This window comes from Taudactylus pleione, unplaced genomic scaffold (genome assembly GCF_031769625.1).
Source record: "Taudactylus pleione unplaced genomic scaffold, aTauple2 ptg000483l, whole genome shotgun sequence".
NCBI lineage: Eukaryota > Metazoa > Chordata > Amphibia > Anura > Myobatrachidae > Taudactylus > Taudactylus pleione.
This window is the reverse complement of record NW_028284885.1, coordinates 588,626-610,686: the sequence shown is the minus strand read 5'-3', so window position 1 is coordinate 610,686 and position 22,061 is coordinate 588,626. Positions and strand designations below refer to the sequence as shown.

The 22,061-nt window shown below is 46.3% G+C and overlaps 1 protein-coding gene across 1 annotated transcript in view; it reads right to left on the bottom strand.

The window, feature by feature from the left end:
* Nucleotides 1-16,506: 16,506 nt before the first annotated feature.
* ACBD3 (acyl-CoA binding domain containing 3) overlaps nt 16,507-22,061 on the bottom strand; it is a 38,898-nt gene continuing 33,343 nt past the window's right edge. The window contains exon 8 of the mRNA XM_088449365.1: nt 16,507-18,516. Within this exon, the coding sequence (XP_088305491.1) occupies nt 18,305-18,516 (212 nt within the window). The 3' untranslated portion in view covers nt 16,507-18,304. The remainder of the gene's footprint in view (nt 18,517-22,061) is intronic.

Here is a 22,061-nt window from a genome sequence, read left to right as displayed (position 1 = left end):
TACGACATCGTAATCGTTCAATCGCCCATTAATCGTGCACTATAATGTCAGAAACGACCAGCGATGCGCGCTCCCGCTGGTCGTTTCTGACATCTACCATCGCCTGAACATGCTGGTCAATCTGCCGATAACGACATATTGGCCATGTTCAGGGATGAGGGAGGGTGCCTACACTGAACGACATATCGTTCAGTGTAGGCACTACAGGGGATCAGGAACGGCTGTACCACTACGATGTCGTAATCGTACCGTCTTTCCTAATCGCCAACTGTGTAGGCACCATTACAGTCCACGATTCCGGTGCAGCTAGTATACTCAATGTGAAGGATTCCAGCTTGGAAGCGGCTCTGCTGCTGATTTAAACGGTACAATGCACTATGTGCTGATGGAATGGTCAAGCAGCAGAGCACAGTGCTACCTGGCTCTCGGGTATGTTAAGCCGGACACGGCTCCAATAATTAGCCGTGCGCCGACGGAGAGCTTTTGGATGCCGTCAGTGGTACTCTGGCCAGGTTCCTTTGAAGTGTCCACACAGTGGCAACAATTGTTGGCAAAGAGCTGTATAATCTGGCGCGTTTCGCTCCTTATCAGGGAGATTTATCAAAGCTAAATAAAATCTGAGCCATTGGACTCCAGCACGTATATTGTGGCGTTTAATCTCAGGAATAGTCGCCAGAAATGATTTTGTGTGAGTGTATATATAACATTGTATTCTATTAGCCTAGATGTGATCTGGTTTGTGTATAAAAAGGGCTTCTAGGCTGTGTCCTGTATTCATACAGGCTTGTGGGGAAGGAGCAATGTCTGTCTTCCTGCAACCAGAACTCCAGATAACCATCTTTTATCTCTACAGGCCATAAAGTTTGGGGGGAGATGAATCCTCCATTTTTAGATGGTCAGACATGGTCAAGCCAGGCCACTGGGTATAAATCTTTTAGGAGGGATGAAAAACAGGAATGTTATGTTACCTGCTGACTGTTTCAGGGTCTCCCATCCACCCTGTTTCAAGCTGCCCTATCTACTGAGAGAAAATTATTTGGAAGGGTGTGTCTTATTCCTTAGTGTCCAGCAAGGAGTTAAACCCAAGGGTGGTGGCTTATGCAGCTGAGAGTATAACTGTGCTTCTCCCTCAATGATAACTGTACTGTGTGCCTAAGGAGAGCCTTGACGACTGGCCTGGATCCGATGCTCCTGTCTCCTTCATGACAGAGTCTCTAAGTGATGTAAGGACTCTGGGCTTTTATATCATTTGAATTCCTTTTATTTACTGAAATGATCTGTGATATATTTGTATTGTTCATATTTGTGTTACCTTTTTCTGTAACCGATAACCTCGGAGATATTTATCGGATTAAACTTTCTTAATCCAGTGTATTCTCCGTGTCCTAGTCAAATTCACGAGCCTGTGAGGGCAAAGCTACGTAACTATATGTGAGTGTGAAATATTAATATTTGATGGGAGAACCTAAAGACTTCTGTGAACATCGCTGATGGTGGCAGTACCGAGTTATGGTTACCTCAGCTCATGCGGTTAATCTAAGTCACTGGTGGCGATTCTCGGACTGAGGTATCTGGAGAATTGGCTGTCTAGTCATGACAGATATCCTTAAAACCTGGACTGTAATGGCGTATATCAGCATAGAGTTGTGTACACTATGTATGTCATAAACCAACATGTTTGGTACATACATAGGGAGTCACACTGCAGCCCCCATTGATAAAAATAGGGACTGCAGTATTCAGCTCTAATTAGCTTTTTGTAGGAGATTTCCATGACGACTCCTGGATTAGGCTGTTCTTACATAAAGGTGATACATAAATTTACATGTTATTACATAGAGGTGATGCATAAATTTACATGTTATTACATAGAGGTGATGCATAAATTTACATGTTATTACATAAAGGTGATGCATAAATTTACATGTTATTACATAGAGGTGATGCATAAATTTACATGTTATTACATAAAGGTGATACATAAATTTACATGTTATTACATAAAGGTGATGCATAAATTTACATGTTATTACATAGAGGTGATTCATAAATTTACATGTTATTACATAGAGGTGATGCATAAATTTACATGTTATTACATAGAGGTGATGCATAAATTTACATGTTATTACATAGAGGTGATGCATAAATTTACATGTTCTTATATAAAGTTGATGCATAATCTTATGAAAAGCCTGCTTGATAAATAGGGCCCTTAATTCCGGTAGGTGAAGGATTACGGCCCGTTCATGTTTCTCCAGGTGATTTAGTATTCCACCCCCTGGTTTGGGCAGGATTGTCTACGACAGATGGCACCGCACATTTCAGGCTCCAGTGGTTCTGCAGGAGACAATGTATAGACATTTACTTACCCATGATACCTTGCTCCAAGGATCATATGTGAGGGTGTTCACTATTTTTGGTGCCCCGATTTGCCTAGTTGATGAAATCGCCTGTGCAATAAGGTGAGAGAGATGCAGCCGATGGTGAAACGATTGTGTTCTGCCTGCAATCAGCAGAGGGCAGACACAGGATTCTACTACAGTGACAGATGTTTCAGATAAAAGAACCAAACACCAACTCTGCCCGAGATTGACTGATCGCTGCTTCCCCAACACCTATAACAGATTGTAATGACCGGTCCGGAAGCCCAGATAGGGTACAGGAAACCGCAGTTGATGCCCGTTCAGCAAACCCCCAGTTTTTTGCAGTCTACGTTTCAGAAATCTTCCCCAGTGTACGTTGCTGTACATAATGAGCTATCCTCCAATCTTGTACTATAACAGAGCATGTTGTAATACGACTGGTGTGAATCCTTATATAAACGGCTGTAAGCACGATCATTACTAGCGATCCTGGGAAATAAGGACATACCGTATATCTGCCATGCCAGGGATTTGGTTACAAATAAGGACATACCGTATATCTGCCATGCCAGGGACTTGATTACAAATAAGGACATACCGTATATCTGCCATGCCAGGGACTTGGTTACAAATAAGGACATACCGTATATCTGCCATGCCAGGGACTTGGTTACAAATAAGGACATACCGTATATCTGCCACGCCAGGGACTTGGTTACAAATAAGGACATACCGTATATCTGCCACGCCAGGGACTTGGTTACAAATAAGGACATACCGTATATCTGCCACGCCAGGGACTTGGTTACAAATAAGGACATACCGTATATCTGCCACGCCAGGGACTTGGTTACAAATAAGGACATAACGTATATCTGCCATACCAGAGACTTGGTTACAAGCATAATTACATTACACATTTCTTTATACAGTTTATGAATAGTACCAAAAGCTCCTGTTTTATCTTTATCATATTTTTCTCAGCCAGACATCCCACAGCCCCTTCCCCATACAGTGCACACACGCAATACCTCCCCTCACCCCACTCATCCCCTTCCCCATACAACAGTCATGCACACACACACCCAACACCTCCCCTCACCCCACTCATCCCCTTCCCCCATACAGCAGTCATGCACACACACACCCAATACCTCCTCTCACCCCACGCATCCCCTTCCCCATACAGCAGTCATGCACACTTTTACCCAACACCTCCCCTCACCCCACGCATCCCCTTCCCCATACAACAGTCATGCACACACACACCCAACACCTCCCCTCACCCCACTCATCCCCTTCCCCCATACAGCAGTCATGCACACACACACCCAATACCTCCTCTCACCCCACGCATCCCCTTCCCCATACAGCAGTCATGCACACTTTTACCCAACACCTCCCCTCACCCCACTCATCCCCTTCCCCCATACAGCAGGCATGCACACATTTACCCAATACCTCCCCTCACCCCACTCATCCCCTTCCCCCATACAGCAGTCATGCACATTCACCCAACACCTCCCCTCACCCCCTTCCCCATACAGCAGGCATGCACATTCACCCAACACCTCCTCTCACCCCACTCATCCCCTTCCCCATACAGCAGTCATGCACACATTCCCCCAACACCTCCCCTCACCCCACTCATCCCCTTCCCCATACAGCAGGCATCCCCTTCCCCCATACAGCAGTCATGCACATTCCCCCAACACCTCCCCTCACCCCACTCATCCCCTTCCCCATACAGCAGTCATGCACACTTTTACCCAACACCTCCCCTCACCCCACTCATCCCCTTCCCCATACAGCAGTCATGCACACATTTACCCAACACCTCCTCTCACCCCACTCATCCCCTTCCCCCATACAGCAGTCATGCACATTCACCCAACACCTCCTCTCACCCCACTCATCCCCTTCCCCCATACAGCAGTCATGCACATTCACCAAACACATCTCAGCCCCTTCCCCATACAGCAGTCATGCACATTCCCCCAACACCTCCCCTCACCCCACTCATCCCCTTCCCCATACAGCAGTCATGCACACTTTTACCCAACACCTCCCCTCACCCCACTCATCCCCTTCCCCATACAGCAGTCATGCACACATTTACCCAACACCTCCTCTCACCCCACTCATCCCCTTCCCCCATACAGCAGTCATGCACATTCACCCAACACCTCCTCACCCCACTCATCCCCTTCCCCCATACAGCAGTCATGCACATTCACCAAACACATCTCAGCCCCTTCCCCATACAGCAGTCATGCACATTCACCCAACACCTCCCCTCACCCCCTTCCCCATACAGCAGTCATGCACACTTTTACCCAACACCTCCCCTCACCCCACTCATCCCCTTCCCCCATACAGCAGGCATGCACACATTTACCCAATACCTCCCCTCACCCCACTCATCCCCTTCCCCCATACAGCAGTCATGCACATTCACCCAACACCTCCCCTCACCCCCTTCCCCATACAGCAGGCATGCACATTCACCCAACACCTCCTCTCACCCCACTCATCCCCTTCCCCATACAGCAGTCATGCACACATTCCCCCAACACCTCCCCTCACCCCACTCATCCCCTTCCCCCATACAGCAGTCATGCACATTCCCCCAACACCTCCCCTCACCCCACTCATCCCCTTCCCCATACAGCAGTCATGCACACATTTACCCAACACCTCCCCTCACCCCACTCATCCCCTTCCCCATACAGCAGTCATGCACACATTTACCCAACACCTCTTCTCACCCCAATCATCCCCTTCCCCATACGGCGCACACACACCCAACACCTCCTCTCACCCCACTCATCCCCTTCCCCCATACAGCAGTCATGCACATTCACCCAACACCTCCTCTCACCCCACTCATCCCCTTCCCCCATACAGCAGTCATGCACATTCACCAAACACATCTCAGCCCCTTCCCCATACAGCAGTCATGCACATTCACCCAACACCTCCCCTCACCCCCTTCCCCATACAGCAGTCATGGACACATTCACCAAACACATCTCAGCCCCTTCCCCATACGGCGCACACATATCCAACACCTCCCCTCACCCCACTCATCCCCTTCCCCATACAGCAGTCATGCACATTCACCCAACACCTCCCCTCACCCCCTTCCCCATACAGCAGGCATGCACATTCACCCAACACCTCCTCTCACCCCACTCATCCCCTTCCCCATACAGCAGTCATGCACACATTCCCCCAACACCTCCCCTCACCCATCCCCTTCCCCCATACAGCAGTCATGCACATTCCCCCAACACCTCCCCTCACCCCACTCATCCCCTTCCCCATACAGCAGTCATGCACACATTTACCCAACACCTCCCCTCACCCCACTCATCCCCTTCCCCATACGGCGCACACACACCCAACACCTCCTCTCACCCCACTCATCCCCTTCCCCCATACAGCAGTCATGCACATTCACCCAACACCTCCTCTCACCCCACTCATCTCCTTCCCCCATACAGCAGTCATGCACATTCACCAAACACATCTCAGCCCCTTCCCCATACAGCAGTCATGCACATTCACCAAACACCTCCCCTCACCCCCTTCCCCATACAGCAGTCATGGACACATTCACCAAACACATCTCAGCCCCTTCCCCATACGGCGCACACACATCCAACACCTCCCCTCACCCCACTCATCCCCTTCCCCATACAGCAGTCATGCACACATTTACCCAACACCTCCTCTCACCCCACGCATCCCCTTCCCCATACAGCAGTCATGCACACATTCACCCAACACCTCACCCCACTCAGCCCCTTCCCCATACAGCAGTCATGCGCACACACACCCAACACCTCCTCTCGCCCCACTCAGCCCCATCCCCATACAGCGCGCACACACCCAACACCTCCTCTCACCCCACTCAGCCCCTTCCCCATACAGCAGTCATGCACACACACCCAACACCTCCCCTCACCCCACTCAGCCCCTTCCCCATACGGCACACACACACCCAACACCTCCCCTCACCCCACTCATCCCCTTCCTCATACAGCAGTCATGCACACATTCACCCAACACCTCCTCTCGCCCCACTCAGCCCCTTCCCCATACGGCGCACACACACCCAACACCTCCCCACACCCAACACCTCCTCTCGCCCCACTCAGCCCCTTCCCCATACAGCGCGCACACACACACCTCCTCTCGCCCCACTCAGCCCCTTCCCCATACAGCGCGCACACACACACCTCCTCTCGCCCCACTCAGCCCCTTCCCCATACAGCGCGCACACACACACCTCCTCTCGCCCCACTCAGCCCCTTCCCCATACGGCGCACACACACCCAACACCTCCCCACACCCAACACCTCCTCTTGCCCCACTCAGCCCCTTCCCCATACGGCACACACACACCCAACACCTCCCCACACCCAACACCTCCTCTCGCCCCACTCAGCCCCTTCCCCATACAGCGCGCACACACCTCCTCTCGCCCCACTCAGCCCCTTCCCCATACAGCGCACACACACCCAACACCTCCCCTTGCCCCGCTCAGCCCCTTCCCCATACAGCGCACACACCCAATACCTCCTCTCGCCCCACTCAGCCCCTTCCCCATACAACGCACACACACCCAACACCTCCCCTCGCCCCTTCCCCATACAGCACACACACACCCAATACCTCCTCTCACTCAGCCCCTTCCCCATACAGCAGTCATGCACACATTCACCCAACACCTCCTCTCACCCCCTTCCCCACACAGCGCCCACACCCAACACCTCCCCTCGCCCCACTCAGCCCCTTCCCCATACCGCAGTCATGCCCACACCCAATACCTCCTCTCACCCCACTCAGCCCCTTTCTCATACAGCAGTCATGCACACATTTACCCAACACCTCCTCTCACCCCACGCATCCCCTTCCCCATACAGCAGTCATGCACACATTCACCCAACACCTCACCCCACTCAGCCCCTTCCCCATACAGCAGTCATGCGCACACACACCCAACACCTCCCCTCGCCCCACTCAGCCCCTTCCCCATACCGCAGTCATGCCCACACCCAATACCTCCTCTCACCCCACTCAGCCCTTCTCATACAGCGCACACACATCCAACACCTCCCCTCACCCCACTCATCCCCTTCCCCATACAGCAGTCATGCACACATTTACCCAACACCTCCTCTCACCCCACTCAGCCCCTTCCCCATACAGCAGTCATGCGCACACACACCCAACACCTCCTCTCGCCCCACTCAGCCCCATCCCCATACAGCGCGCACACACCCAACACCTCCTCTCACCCCACTCAGCCCCTTCCCCATACAGCAGTCATGCGCACACACCCAACACCTCTCGCCCCACTCAGCCCCATCCCCATACAGCGCACACACCCAACACCTCCCCTCACCCCACTCAGCCCCTTCCCCATACGGCACACACACACCCAACACCTCCCCTCACCCCACTCATCCCCTTCCTCATACAGCAGTCATGCACACATTCACCCAACACCTCCTCTCGCCCCACTCAGCCCCTTCCCCATACGGCGCACACACACCCAACACCTCCCCACACCCAACACCTCCTCTCGCCCCACTCAGCCCCTTCCCCATACAGCGCGCACACACACACCTCCTCTCGCCCCACTCAGCCCCTTCCCCATACAGCGCGCACACACACACCTCCTCTCGCCCCACTCAGCCCCTTCCCCATACAGCGCGCACACACACACCTCCTCTCGCCCCACTCAGCCCCTTCCCCATACGGCGCACACACACCCAACACCTCCCCACACCCAACACCTCCTCTCGCCCCACTCAGCCCCTTCCCCATACGGCACACACACACCCAACACCTCCCCACACCCAACACCTCCTCTCGCCCCACTCAGCCCCTTCCCCATACAGCGCGCACACACACACCTCCTCTCGCCCCACTCAGCCCCTTCCCCATACAGCGCACACACACCCAACACCTCCCCTTGCCCCGCTCAGCCCCTTCCCCATACAGCGCACACACCCAATACCTCCTCTCGCCCCACTCAGCCCCTTCCCCATACAACGCACACACACCCAACACCTCCCCTCGCCCCTTCCCCATACAGCACACACACACCCAATACCTCCTCTCACTCAGCCCCTTCCCCATACAGCAGTCATGCACACATTCACCCAACACCTCCTCTCACCCCCTTCCCCACACAGCGCCCACACCCAACACCTCCCCTCGCCCCACTCAGCCCCTTCCCCATACCGCAGTCATGCCCACACCCAATACCTCCTCTCACCCCACTCAGCCCCTTTCTCATACAGCGCACACACCCAACACCTCCTCTCACCCCACCCAGCCCCTTCCCCATACAGCAGTCATGCACACACCCAATACCTCCTCTCGCCCCACTCAGCCCCTTCCCCATACAGCAGTCATGCACACACCCAATACCTCCTCTCGCCCCACTCAGCCCCTTCCCCATATAGCACACACACATTCACCCAACACCTCCCTAATGTAGGACATATAAATCCATCAGCCATAACATTAAAACCACCTGCCTAATATTGTGTAGGTCTCCCTTGTGCCACCAAAACAGCTCTGATCCACCAGGGCATGGACCCCACAAGACCTCTGAAGGTGTCCGGTGGACCACGATGTGAGCAGCAGATCCTGTAAGCTGCAAGTTGGGGCCTCCATGGTTCAGCTTGTTTTTCCAGCACATCCCAAAGATGCTCGATCAGACTGAATGTGGAGGACAAGTCAACACCTTGAACTCTGTCATGGTCCTCGAACCATTTCTGAACAATTGCGGTGTGGCCGAGCGCACTTCCCCATACAGCACACACACCCAACACCTCCCCTCACCCCACCCCACTCAGCCCCTTCCCCATACAGCAGTCATGCACACACCCAATACCTCCTCTCGCCCCACTCAGCCCCTTCCCCATACAGCAGTCATGCACACACCCAATACCTCCTCTCGCCCCACTCAGCCCCTTCCCCATATAGCACACACACATTCACCCAACACCTCCCTAAAGTAGGACATATAAATCCATCAGCCATAACATTAAAACCACCTGCCTAATATTGTGTAGGTCTCCCTTGTGCCACCAAAACAGCTCTGATCCACCAGGGCATGGACCCCACAAGACCTCTGAAGGTGTCCGGTGGACCACGATGTGAGCAGCAGATCCTGTAAGCTGCAAGTTGGGGCCTCCATGGTTCAGCTTGTTTTTCCAGCACATCCCAAAGATGCTCGATCAGACTGAATGTGGAGGACAAGTCAACACCTTGAACTCTGTCATGGTCCTCGAACCATTTCTGAACAATTGCGGTGTGGCCGAGCGCATTATCCTGTTGAAAGCGGCCACTGACCTCAGGGAATACTGTAGGCATGAAGGGGTGTACTTGGTCTGCAACAATGTATAGGTAGGTGGTATGTGTCACAGTAACATCCACATGAATGGCAGGACCCAATGTTTCCCAGCAGAACATTGCCCAGAGCATCACACTGCCTCCGCCAGCTTGCCTTCATCCCGTAGTGCATCCTGGTGCCATCTCTTCCCCAGGTAAACAGCACGGACCCGGCAATCCACATTATGTGAAAAAAACGTGATTCATCAGACCAGACCACCACCTTCCTGCATGGTCCAGTACTGACCTTCATGTGACCATTGTAGGCACATTTGGCAGTGGGCAGGGGTCAGCATGGGCTCTATGACCCGCAGCAAGTTGCGATGCTCTGTGTTCTGGCTATCATAGCCAGCATTAACTTTTTCAGCAATTTGTGCTATAGTATCTCTTCTGCGGGACAGGACCAGACGGGCTAGCCTGCACTCCCTACGCAGATCAGAGAGTCTTGGGCGCCCATCTCCGGTTCACCGGTTGTCCTTCCTTAGACCACTTTTGGTAGGTACTAACCACTACATCCCAGGAACACCCCACAAGACCTGCCATATGGAGACGCTCTGACCCAGCTGTCTAGACCTCACAATTGGGCCCTTGTCAAAGCCACTCAGATCCTTACACCTGACCATTATTCCTGCTTTCAACACATCAACTTCAAGAACTGACTGTTCACTTGCTGCATAATATATCCCACTGCTTAACACATTGATTCCCAACCTCGGTCCTCAAGGCACACCAACAGTCCTGGTATTAGTGATATCCATGATTGTGCACAGATGGTTAAATCAAAATAACTGAGGTACTAATTAAGTCACCTGTGCTCAAGTATGGCTATCCCTAAAACCTGGACTGTTAGTGTGCCTTGAGGACCGTGGTTGGGAACCCCTGGCTTAACAGGTGTCATTGTAAGAAGATAATCCATGTTATTCACTGCTCCTATCGGTGGTTTAAACTTTAAATGTGATGGCTTATCTTAAATTGTAACACAATATGGGGGGGGGGGGGGGGGAGGGCAACTAAATAGAATGTTTTATACATTAGGTGAATACTACTACTCATTTATTACAAAGCAATAATGTGGTCCTCACAATGAAATATAAGAATACCTGTAAGTAGGCAATTCTGTGTGTGGTAGAGAAGCATCAGCCTAGGGGGGTCTTTATTTTGCATGGACACAACATTCCTCTGTGACTTCTAAAATCCTTATCTTCACAAGTAGGAGGGGTATTATATGATCACACTGGTATTAGGACTGGGGAGCAGCACCGGATGGTCATTATATATATATCATCAGGTAAGGCTAAAATGTAATATATTTCCCATTGACCGTTAACTCCTCCGTTACCGGCAATTCTTGCAGCATGCGAACATTACATTCCGCTATGGCATCTGGAAATGGGTTTATGGATTTGCAAAGTACCGATTTAGTGAAGTTCCCCGTCGTGCCCTGTGGGCCTGGTGCTGGGTCACATGTAATGCCAGTTCACGGAGTTCAGTGATTTTTTTTTAGCCACTGATTGCGTAGAGAGAGCGCACGCCCCATGCATCCTACAGTGTGAGTGCACAGAGGCAACGTTGTGATTGCGATGCACGGTATCAGCAATGTATTGTGCGCTCCTGGGAGGTGGCTATTTAGACGCCCAGGGATGGTCTATTAAATGGGAGTGTTATGTGAGCGTGTGACATAACTTGTCGCTAATTCAGATACTTAAATCGCTTACATTGGCGGACATATCTGCACCTAACATAAGGCTGGTGCAAGATGCAATGGTGCGACCGATGCTGGCGTCTACAGCCGCTATTTCAGCGTCTAAATACGCACAAAGTGGACGTCTCAGTCTTTGCATAGTCAGACGCATGGTTGTGCACAAGGGAAAGGAAGATATTAGCATATAGGGGCATATTCAATTTGAGATGAAAAGTCTGAGGTTGGACTTTTCGTATCGGGCACGTGAACGCTCATCACCGTATTCAATTAGGATCCGGCGAAAACGGGACCCGGTGGACAGGTATCGAAAAGTCCTGTCAGTTTTTGGGGAAATCATGCTGTCACCCCCCAAAAGATGTTCTGACATGGGGGATCACTATGGGTACCCCCGATTTGGCCTGAAGGTCGTCAGAGTTTTTAAATAGCCGCAGCAGGTGCATAAATGCGGCTTTAGAAGTGGTGAAGAATAGCGTTTAGTTGCTTTTTTTTTTTTTTAAACTAGTCCCATTAAATTTGGAGCACATGAAAATAGGTGCATGCATCTAAGTCCCTAAAGTGATCTCAAAATACTTAAAAAATGCACCCGCCGCATTCTAGTAGACATCTGCCGCACACTTGGGACCACTGTCGTGCCCCCCCCTCTCCCCGGGGATTGATTACGCTAGTTTATAAATTTGTCCCCCCAATATTTTATATTTTTTGCCCCCAAAAATAAAGTACCTTTTTTGGGGTGTCCGAAGGAAGTTTTTATTTTTTATTTTGACACAGATTACTTTAAGGGGACATAAAAAAAAGTGGTCTGCAGCCTTTTTAATCTGCTCCCCAAAACCCCAATTCTGCACTTTTTTTTGCCACCTAAACAGTGTTGAAAACATATCCCCGTTTTTTAACAAAGACTTTTCGCACCTGCGAAAAGTCTTTGAAATTGCACATGGGGATAAGTCAAAATGGCGAAAATGACGTCATCGGTGATAAATTATCGCCGATACGGACTTTTCGCTCCAAATTGAATATGGCCCATAGTCACAAATGTGACCAACGTAAGATGCCTGAGCGATCGCAGCAACGCCCAACACTGAATCAGCCCCGGTTTGTTATACGGAGGTTTCCTAGAACGAAATATGAAGCACATTTTTAATGCAGCGATCAGGGAGCAGCAACCTGTGGCCCACCTGCGGCTGTAGTACTACACATCCCAGCATGCCTTAGCAGCAATACTGGCAGGGAATGCTGGCATATGTAGTTCTAAAGCAGCTAGAGTGCCACAGGTTGCCTACCCATCATATATCATTAAATCTTTATTGTAAACTGCTTTACCATGCAAGAATCACCATTAGTGATTAGTGGATAAATCTGTAGGCATCGCCCTAATGTCTTTGTTACCGTTTCATCTGCTGCGTGGACATTATACTGTAATGGTGAGAAAGATGCTGGATTGAAGCACCTAACAAATAGTCCCTGCCACGTCGTATTGCACAAAGGCTAAACAAATATATAGCTGTCTGTGATCACATTTGTGTGTATATATATATATATATATATATATATATATATAATTATAAATGCTGGTATCATTCAGGGGTGGGCAAGATGTGGGCCCCTCCAGCTGCTGGCGAACTACACATCCCAGCATACCGTTTGCTGTTAGGCACTGTGGCAGGGAATGTTGGGACGTGTAGTTCCCCAGCAGGTGGAGTGCTGAACATTGCCTACCCTTGGTCTACTTCGGGGGTTCCCAACCACGGTCCTCAAGGCACACTAACAGTCCAGGTTTTAAGGATAGCCATACTTGAGCACAGGTGACTTAATTAGTACCTCAGTTATTTTGATTTAACCATCTGTGCTCAACCATAGATATCACTAAAACTAGGACTGTTAGTGTGCCTTGAGGACCGAGGTTAGGAATCACTGGTATACTTAATCAGTGCTTTCTTCGTGTTGGCGCAATATTGCGTCTCCCTTTAATAATCGACTACCAGGAATCTCAGGGGTGACGTGTGGAGGTATATATGCAGAATATCTGAGTGTAGGCTCTGTGGCCCTCAGAGAAAGGGAATTAATAAGGTACAAAAATCCCCTCCTCACATCCATCAGGAATGGGCACGTAGGTGGTGTGAGGAATGCCTGAGCATAAACAGAAGAGCTTGCGATTTATAGGCAGACTCCGCACAGGCAGAGCTCCCAATTTGCAATAACTGGAAAAGATACACAGTGACAACCAGACTGCCTCTCTGAAAATGTCACCCCACTTCTATAACCCAGGACGTACCTCCCAAGACAGGCCAGTCGCTCTGGTTAGGTGTGCCGTCATCCCGAAGGGAATAGGTACCCGCACCACAGAACAGGACAGTCAAATGGTCGCTCTAATTCAATGAGAAATAGGCCGGCAGCAGATCTCCTATTCTTACCGCCCTTGCAAAAGACAAAAGTGCAGCCGAACAACAAAGTCCTGGGCAGGTGCAAGGGTACAAGGACGTCACCAGCAACCCCTGGCTGATGCGCAAACCAGACTCAGTGCTAGGATGGAATAAGGGAACCATGTTTTCATTGTCTATGTATATGCCACCAATCATATTAGTCTTGGGGCACAGAATATTCATCATGATAGAACAACACCTTGTTTGCATAGAAAACCAGGTACGGCGATCTCTGGGACAAAGCTACCAAGCTCAGAGACTCACCAGCATGATACATTAGGTAGGAGAAAGGATCTTCCAGGTGAGAAAAAAAACCAAAGTGACTCAATAACAGCACAGGACCTCCAGCAACCCGTTCAGGTTCCACTGTGCAGAAGGGCGACTGTAAACATCCCACGCCTTCCAATAACCCCTCTACGATCCAGAAGCAGCATCAGCTGGTGCTGAAAAAAACAAAAGGCTGAAATCTGCACCATTCAAGATCTCAGGGTCACATCTAGGCCCCTCTGGAGGAGACGCAAGTGGGAATCACGAAACGCTTCAGGTGAGAAATTCCACTCCACCAGGTCAGATAGGATTGTCACACCGTATGACAGCCATGGGACTAGGGCTCCTATAAATGCAGCATAGCCTGTATGTAGGGGGTCACAGCGGGGCCCTTCCTTTAAGAAATGTTGTTTCAGGTGTCATGCGCCCTGCCAGGTTCTGTTCAGCCTCATTGGAGGAACAATCAGCAGTTATCTGTGGAAGTGAGGAACCACGGAACATACAATACATGGAGGGGTTCAGGATAATCTCATTACCTTTAACACCAATGAAAAACTGTACAGATGCAACAAATTACTAAATAAATAAAAAATTAAAAGGAGAGAATTCTGGCTTTAATGAGGATAAACTTAATTATTTATAAGAACTAAATTTACAGTGTATGACATCCTTATGGTGAAGACATTACAACAAACAGATGAGATATCAAAACACATGAAAAATAGGAAATATACAGAGAATTGTATTTTGTTTTTTAATTACGATTAAATATATTATTCCAAGAGATTTTCTTTCTTTAAATTGCACTTGTACTGTGTTACTGATCAGCGTGAGGGCAGTAAGACAGGAAAAGTCACAGGGACAGAATGGTCATCTCAGGAAGGAACATCAGTAACAATGGGAAGGACGAGAGTTAATGGCGAAACACCAGTAACTGGCAGTCGCTTATGAAAAAAGTGCTTTTCCTCCTTTCTATGTCATTTATATACAGTATTCTGTGATCTTCTGGACAGCCCGAATGACACTTTTCTATGAAAAATTAAAATGACCTGTAAGACCGGAACTACATCCAAACAGCTAGCCTCAATTACCTGTAACTAGTCTGTATGTTCCACAAAGCATCCACATCATTTGTAAATGGGACCATTTACATCACCGTCAAACTAAAAAATAGGTGGTTATCAGACTTCACTGTTCTTATTCGGAATGGACAAAAATAGTAGTGTATAATCATTTAAATTTATATACGGTCACCTTAATAAAAAGGTCCATCAGTGTGTTTGACTGGCCAATTCCAGTGTGTATCCTGCAGCTATCTAGTACCAGCATACCCTGCCAGTTTAATGATCGCACGACAGAGTAGGGGAGCTACAGGTTGGCTAGCTACATGTGAAAGTATTCATGTAAAAAAAAACATCCTTAAACAAGCTAGTTCTGTAGTATATTGTATCTTCTAATTCGATTACTTATGGTGTGCATTTAATTTCAAAAGGTGATTAGGGCTAAATTTGCTTTTGCATGTAATTCCATTTTAAGTCCATGTGTCACTGATAACATTGCAACACTGAATTTAGTATATTTTAGAGCATTTTATTTTCTAAAAGGTAACCCCCCGGAATATGTATTCACAAACCCATGCATCAAACAGACCCCACAATAATAAAAAAAAAAGGTACAGAAAATAAACCTCTACTTCTAGTTCACCCCATAAATGGCAGACAGCTATCAGACACTACACCGCAATCTCTGCAGGGGGATCATTGTAGAAATATATAAATAGAAGTCCAGTCATTCCAAGCGTCAGCAGATTTGGTGTCAGAAGTGGGAACAATAATGAACATTATCTGAGAGATTCCATGTTCTTTAGCAGAAAAAAATATGTTATTTTCAGGCATATAGGTTGTCATTTCAAGGGAAATCCGACATTTACATATAAAAATGTCATAAGGAGTACACTAAAGCGTCCCAAATCCTTACACAGAAAATAATGTAAGGCTGACCAGAACAATTAGATTAGTGCAACATGAATCAGGCAAGGTATGGTTCAAAGATGGGTGTTCAGATCACCTACTAAATTCAGAATCCAGTCCCTAGGAGCAATGGGTAGGGAATGCCTGGCGATATTAACACCATTTACTGTGATGTGTCCGGAACATTGGACACCCAACAGGATAGATTTGGCCAAAACAGTCGCCCAGGATTGTATGCAGGTCATATGGTCGGCTCACATCTTACTCAGGGGTGACTTCATTGGCCAGGTGCATTGTACTGCTCTCTTTAGTGTCCTGTAAATGCCAGGGATGTACATTTCTATGAAGGTTTTCTAACCCTCTAGATAGTGGGTAATGATTGCGTCACTTGAAAGGGCCAAATCTGTTTTAACTTATATTTACTTTAGAACAGGCTTAGCAAGCCAACGACTCTAGCTATTGCAGAACTACGGCGCCCATCATTGTGGACAGACAGACTGCCGTATAGCCATTCACTTACACAAGACTGAACATTAAACTATATAAATTAGTAATCCCTTTACAAAGCGCATTATGAATGACTTGCTGCCTTGATTGAGCTTTTTGCAGTTAGGGCTGTTGTTGTGAGCCATAAATCTGGGACTAGTAACAAAATACCAGATTATTGCAACCAACACAATTACATACTGGGGGATATTTACAGAAACTGCTTCAGGGGTGACTGCAAAAAAAACACAAACACAACTGTAAGACATTTACTGTCATTTTCTGACTTTCTAGAGAAGTAATGGTGTTTGAATGGTTGCTGTTGGTTACAGCAACGTGTTGTGTAGTTCCCTGTCACTAGCTTTCACCAATCAATCACGTAGGGGGGGGTAATTGGACCAAAACTATCTTCATGGGGCAAGTCCTCCTTTATGCCAAGATGAACTGGCCGAGAAGCTATGTTGTGTTGAACAGTACATGTAGTTTGAATAATAAATCCTTTTTAATATTTACATATATGATTTTCAGGGTACAATGGATCATTTCATTTGTGCACCTAAACAAATTTCAGACTGATCAGAATAGATAATAAAATGTTACCCCAAACTCTCGCACACATTCGGGATTTTCTCAGATATATGATCTACCCTGTAGCAGCCAGACATCTGTTTGCATAAACCAGACTTGTGCTACATAGGCCAGTGCTGCTACCTTATCTCCTAATAAAGGGACCAGCACATTGTGTTTTATACTTTGCTATGAATTATAGCTGGGGGGGACAGCAGAGTGCACTTTGGTCCTAACTCGAGAGTGACACAGAATGATTGTGTATTGTACAGGATAGCATTAAGTGTTGGAAAGTTGTACTCTGCAGGAAACTATGGGATTTTATTTTGCAGTGCTACTACCTTATCTCCTAATAAAGGGACCAGTACATTGTGGTTTATACTTTGCTATGAATTATAGCTGGGGGGGACGGCAGAGTGCACTTTGGTCCTGACTCGAGAGTGACACAGAATGATCTGTGTATCGTACAGGATAGCAGTAAAGAGTTGGGAAGTTGTACTCTGCAGGAAACTATGGGATTTTATTTTGCAGTGCTACGTTAATAAAGAGCTCAATTATAAATACAGCAACAACAGCGTGAAGTGGGATCCCGACTGTCAGACGTTTTTCCACAACACGCCTAGCCCAAGTCCCCTTGCAGCTATTTTACTCCTAGTAAAGTTTGCGGAGCCTCCAAGACAGAAACAGGACTTGGATGGAGGATTGAAACAAGGAGCCCCAGTAACTAACACATAAAGGGACTGGAGTTCCTTGTGATGCCCGATGGGCCTATGCACTTATACTGAGTGTGACAGACACACCGTTACACATCCCATGCATGTACTCCTCCTCCTTTGTAGATGATGAATTACCAAACACACAAAGAGGGGGAAATAATAATTAAAAAACCCATACAGAAAACAAAAAGTTGCGAGTACAGGCAAATCTGGACACTTAACCCCTTCAATGCGGGCGCTTTGTAACACCGAAAGGGTTAAATCGCGGCTGGCTGAACATGTGAAGCATTTAGCGCCACCGGCCGCTGCACGGAAGATGACAACACACGGGGGAGACAACACTGGCTGAAAAGCGATCTACTCCCTGCCCTAGCCCTTCCGCTGACCCCCGCCCCCTTTATCTAGTATAATACACTCTGTAGTACACGGATTTCGACCTCCACAAGGAGTAGGAGTTGTCGAATTTCAGCAGGTAGACGCCCCGGCCCGGGTACTGGTGGCTGCCGGCGTACACCTCTTCGTGACAATCCCGTCTGTACACCGGCACGATCTCGTCCAGCTGAGGTTTGTTGGTGTTCTTTTTGGCTTTCTCTTCGCTGTTTGGCTTTTCTGTTCCAAGCAAAGGGGGGGATAAAAAATAAAAAGGCATGAACTTTACCGGAGCCTTATTTAACTATTATATGCATAATCCATACGCATCTCTTATATTCAATGAAACCGTACTTTTGAACAGTGAATTATTAATACATAGCGGCTCCCCCCCACGAAAACTAATACACAATGAGGGGAATTCAATTAGAGGCGATGTTTTCGCCTGTCCGATTTTTCGCTTCGTTTGCCTGTTTCAGAGGCGAATTCATTCCGTGCGCGTCCCCGCTTTTCACCTAATTCAATTGCAAAACAGGCGAAAGCGGAAATAGGCGAATGCGGAACAGGTGAAAAGTACTGAAAGAATTGGGGAAATCAGTCTGTACCCCAGAAAAAGATGCACTAACATAAGGAATCACTATAGATGTGTACTAATAGCCCTAATAACATAGGGAATCACTATATACATGTGTACTAATAGCCCTAATAACATAGGGAATCAGTATAGATGTGTACTAATAGTCCTAATAACATAGGGAATCACTATAGATGTGTACTAATAGCCCTAATAACATAGGGAATCACTATAGATGTGTACTAATAGCCCTAATAACATAGGGAATCACTATAAATGTGTACTAATAGCCCTAATAACATAGGGAATCACTATAGATGTGTACTAATAGCCCTAATAACATAGGGAATCACTATAGATGTGTACTAATAGCCCTAATAACATAGGGAATCACTATATACGTGTACTAATAGCCCTAATAACATAGGGAATCACTATATACATGTGTACTAATAGCCCTAATAACATAGGGAATCACTATAGATGTGTACTAATAGCCCTAATAACATAGGGAATCACTATAGATGTGTACTAATAGCCCTAATAACATAGGGAATCACTATATACATGTGTACTAATAGCCCTAATAACATAGGGAATCACTATATACATGTGTACTAATAGCCCTAATAACATAGGGAATCAGTATAGATGTGTACTAATAGCCCTAATAACATAGGGAATCACTATATACATGTGTACTAATAGCCCTAATAACATAGGGAATCACTATAGATGTGTACTAATAGCCCTAATAACATAGGGAATCACTATAGATGTATACTAATAGCCCTAATAACATAGGGAATCACTATATAGCTGTGTACTAATAGCCCTAATAACATAGGGAATCACTATAGATGTGCACTAATAGCCCTAATAACATAGGGAATGAATATAGATGTGTACTAATAGCCTTAATAACATAGGGAATCACTATAGATGTGTACTAATAGCCCTAATAACATAGGGAATCACTATATAGATGTGTACTAATAGCCCTAATAACATAGGGAATCACTATATAGATGTGTACTAATAGCCCTAATAACATAGGGAATCACTATATAGATGTGTACTAATAGCCCTAATAACATAGGGAATCACTATAGCTGTGTACTAATAGCCCTAATAACATAGGGAATCACTATATAGCTGTGTAATAATAATAGCCCTAATAACATAGGGAATCACTATATAGCTGTGTAATAATAATAGCCCTAATAACATAGGGAATCACTATATACATGTGTACTAATAGCCCTAATAACATAGGGAATCACTATATAGCTGTGTACTAATAGCCCTAATAACATAGGGAATCACTATATAGCTGTGTACTAATAGCCCTAATAACATAGGGAATCACTATATACATGTGTACTAATAGCCCTAATAACATAGGGAATCACTATAGATGTGTACTAATAGTCCTAATAACATAGGGAATCACTATAGATGTGTACTAATAGCCCTAATAACATAGGGAATGAATATAGATGTGTACTAATAGCCCTAATAACATAGGGAATCAATATAGATGTGTACTAATAGCCCTAATAACATAGGGAATCACTATATACATGTGTACTAATAGCCCTAATAACATAGGGAATCACTATATACATGTGTACTAATAGCCCTAATAACATAGGGAATCACTATAGATGTGTACTAATAGCCCTAATAACATAGGGAATCACTATATACATGTGTACTAATAGCCCTAATAACATAGGGAATCACTATATACATGTGTACTAATAGCCCTAATAACATAGGGAATCACTATATACATGTGTACTAATAGCCCTAATAACATAGGGAATCACTATATAGCTGTGTACTAATAGCCCTAATAACATAGGGAATCACTATATAGCTGTGTACTAATAGCCCTAATAACATAGGGAATCACTATATACATGTGTACTAATAGCCCTAATAACATAGGGAATCACTATATAGCTGTGTACTAATAGCCCTAATAACATAGGGAATCACTATATACATGTGTACTAATAGCCCTAATAACATAGGGAATCACTATAGATGTGTACTAATAGTCCTAATAACATAGGGAATCACTATAGATGTGTACTAATAGCCCTAATAACATAGGGAATGAATATAGATGTGTACTAATAGCCCTAATAACATAGGGAATCAATATAGATGTGTACTAATAGCCCTAATAACATAGGGAATCACTATATACATGTGTACTAATAGCCCTAATAACATAGGGAATCACTATATACATGTGTACTAATAGCCCTAATAACATAGGGAATCACTATAGATGTGTACTAATAGCCCTAATAACATAGGGAATCACTATATACATGTGTACTAATAGCCCTAATAACATAGGGAATCACTATAGATGTGTACTAATAGCCCTAATAACATAGGGAATCACTATAGATGTGTACTAATAGCCCTAATAACATAGGGAATCACTATAGATGTGTACTAATAGCCCTAATAACATAGGGAATCGCTATAGATGTGCACTAATAGCCCTAATAACATAGGGAATCACTATAGATGTGTACTAATAGCCCTAATAACATAGGGAATCACTATAGATGTGTACTAATAGTCCTAATAACATAGGGAATCACTATAAATGTGTACTAAAAGCCCTAATAACATAGGGAATCAATATAGATGTGTACTAATAGCCCTAATAACATAGGGAATCACTATAGATGTGTACTAATAGCCCTAATAACAGGGAATCACTATAGATGTATACTAATAGCCCTAATAACATAGGGAATCACTATATACATGTGTACTAATAGCCCTAATAACATAGGGAATCACTATACATGTGTACTAATAGCCCTAATAACATAGGGAATCACTATATAGCTGTGTACTAATAGCCCTAATAAGACTATTTTGCGTACTTAAGTTGTGTAAATAGCTTGCTATTAGCGTCTTTGTAAAAGTGGTGAAGAATGGCATAAAGCAGTATTTTTAGGTGAAAATAAATAGTCCAGGCAAATTTGGGGTACATGAAAATGGGTGCTAGCTTATTTTTATATGTCTCTAAAGTGAACTATTTAAAAACATGAAAAATCCACCTGTGGCATGCACCTGCAATCCCATAAACACCTGACCCATACACGGGGACCCCCCAGAAGCCTATTTTGCTACTTTTTATGTTTATCCCCCCACTTTTTAAATTTTCACCCCAAAA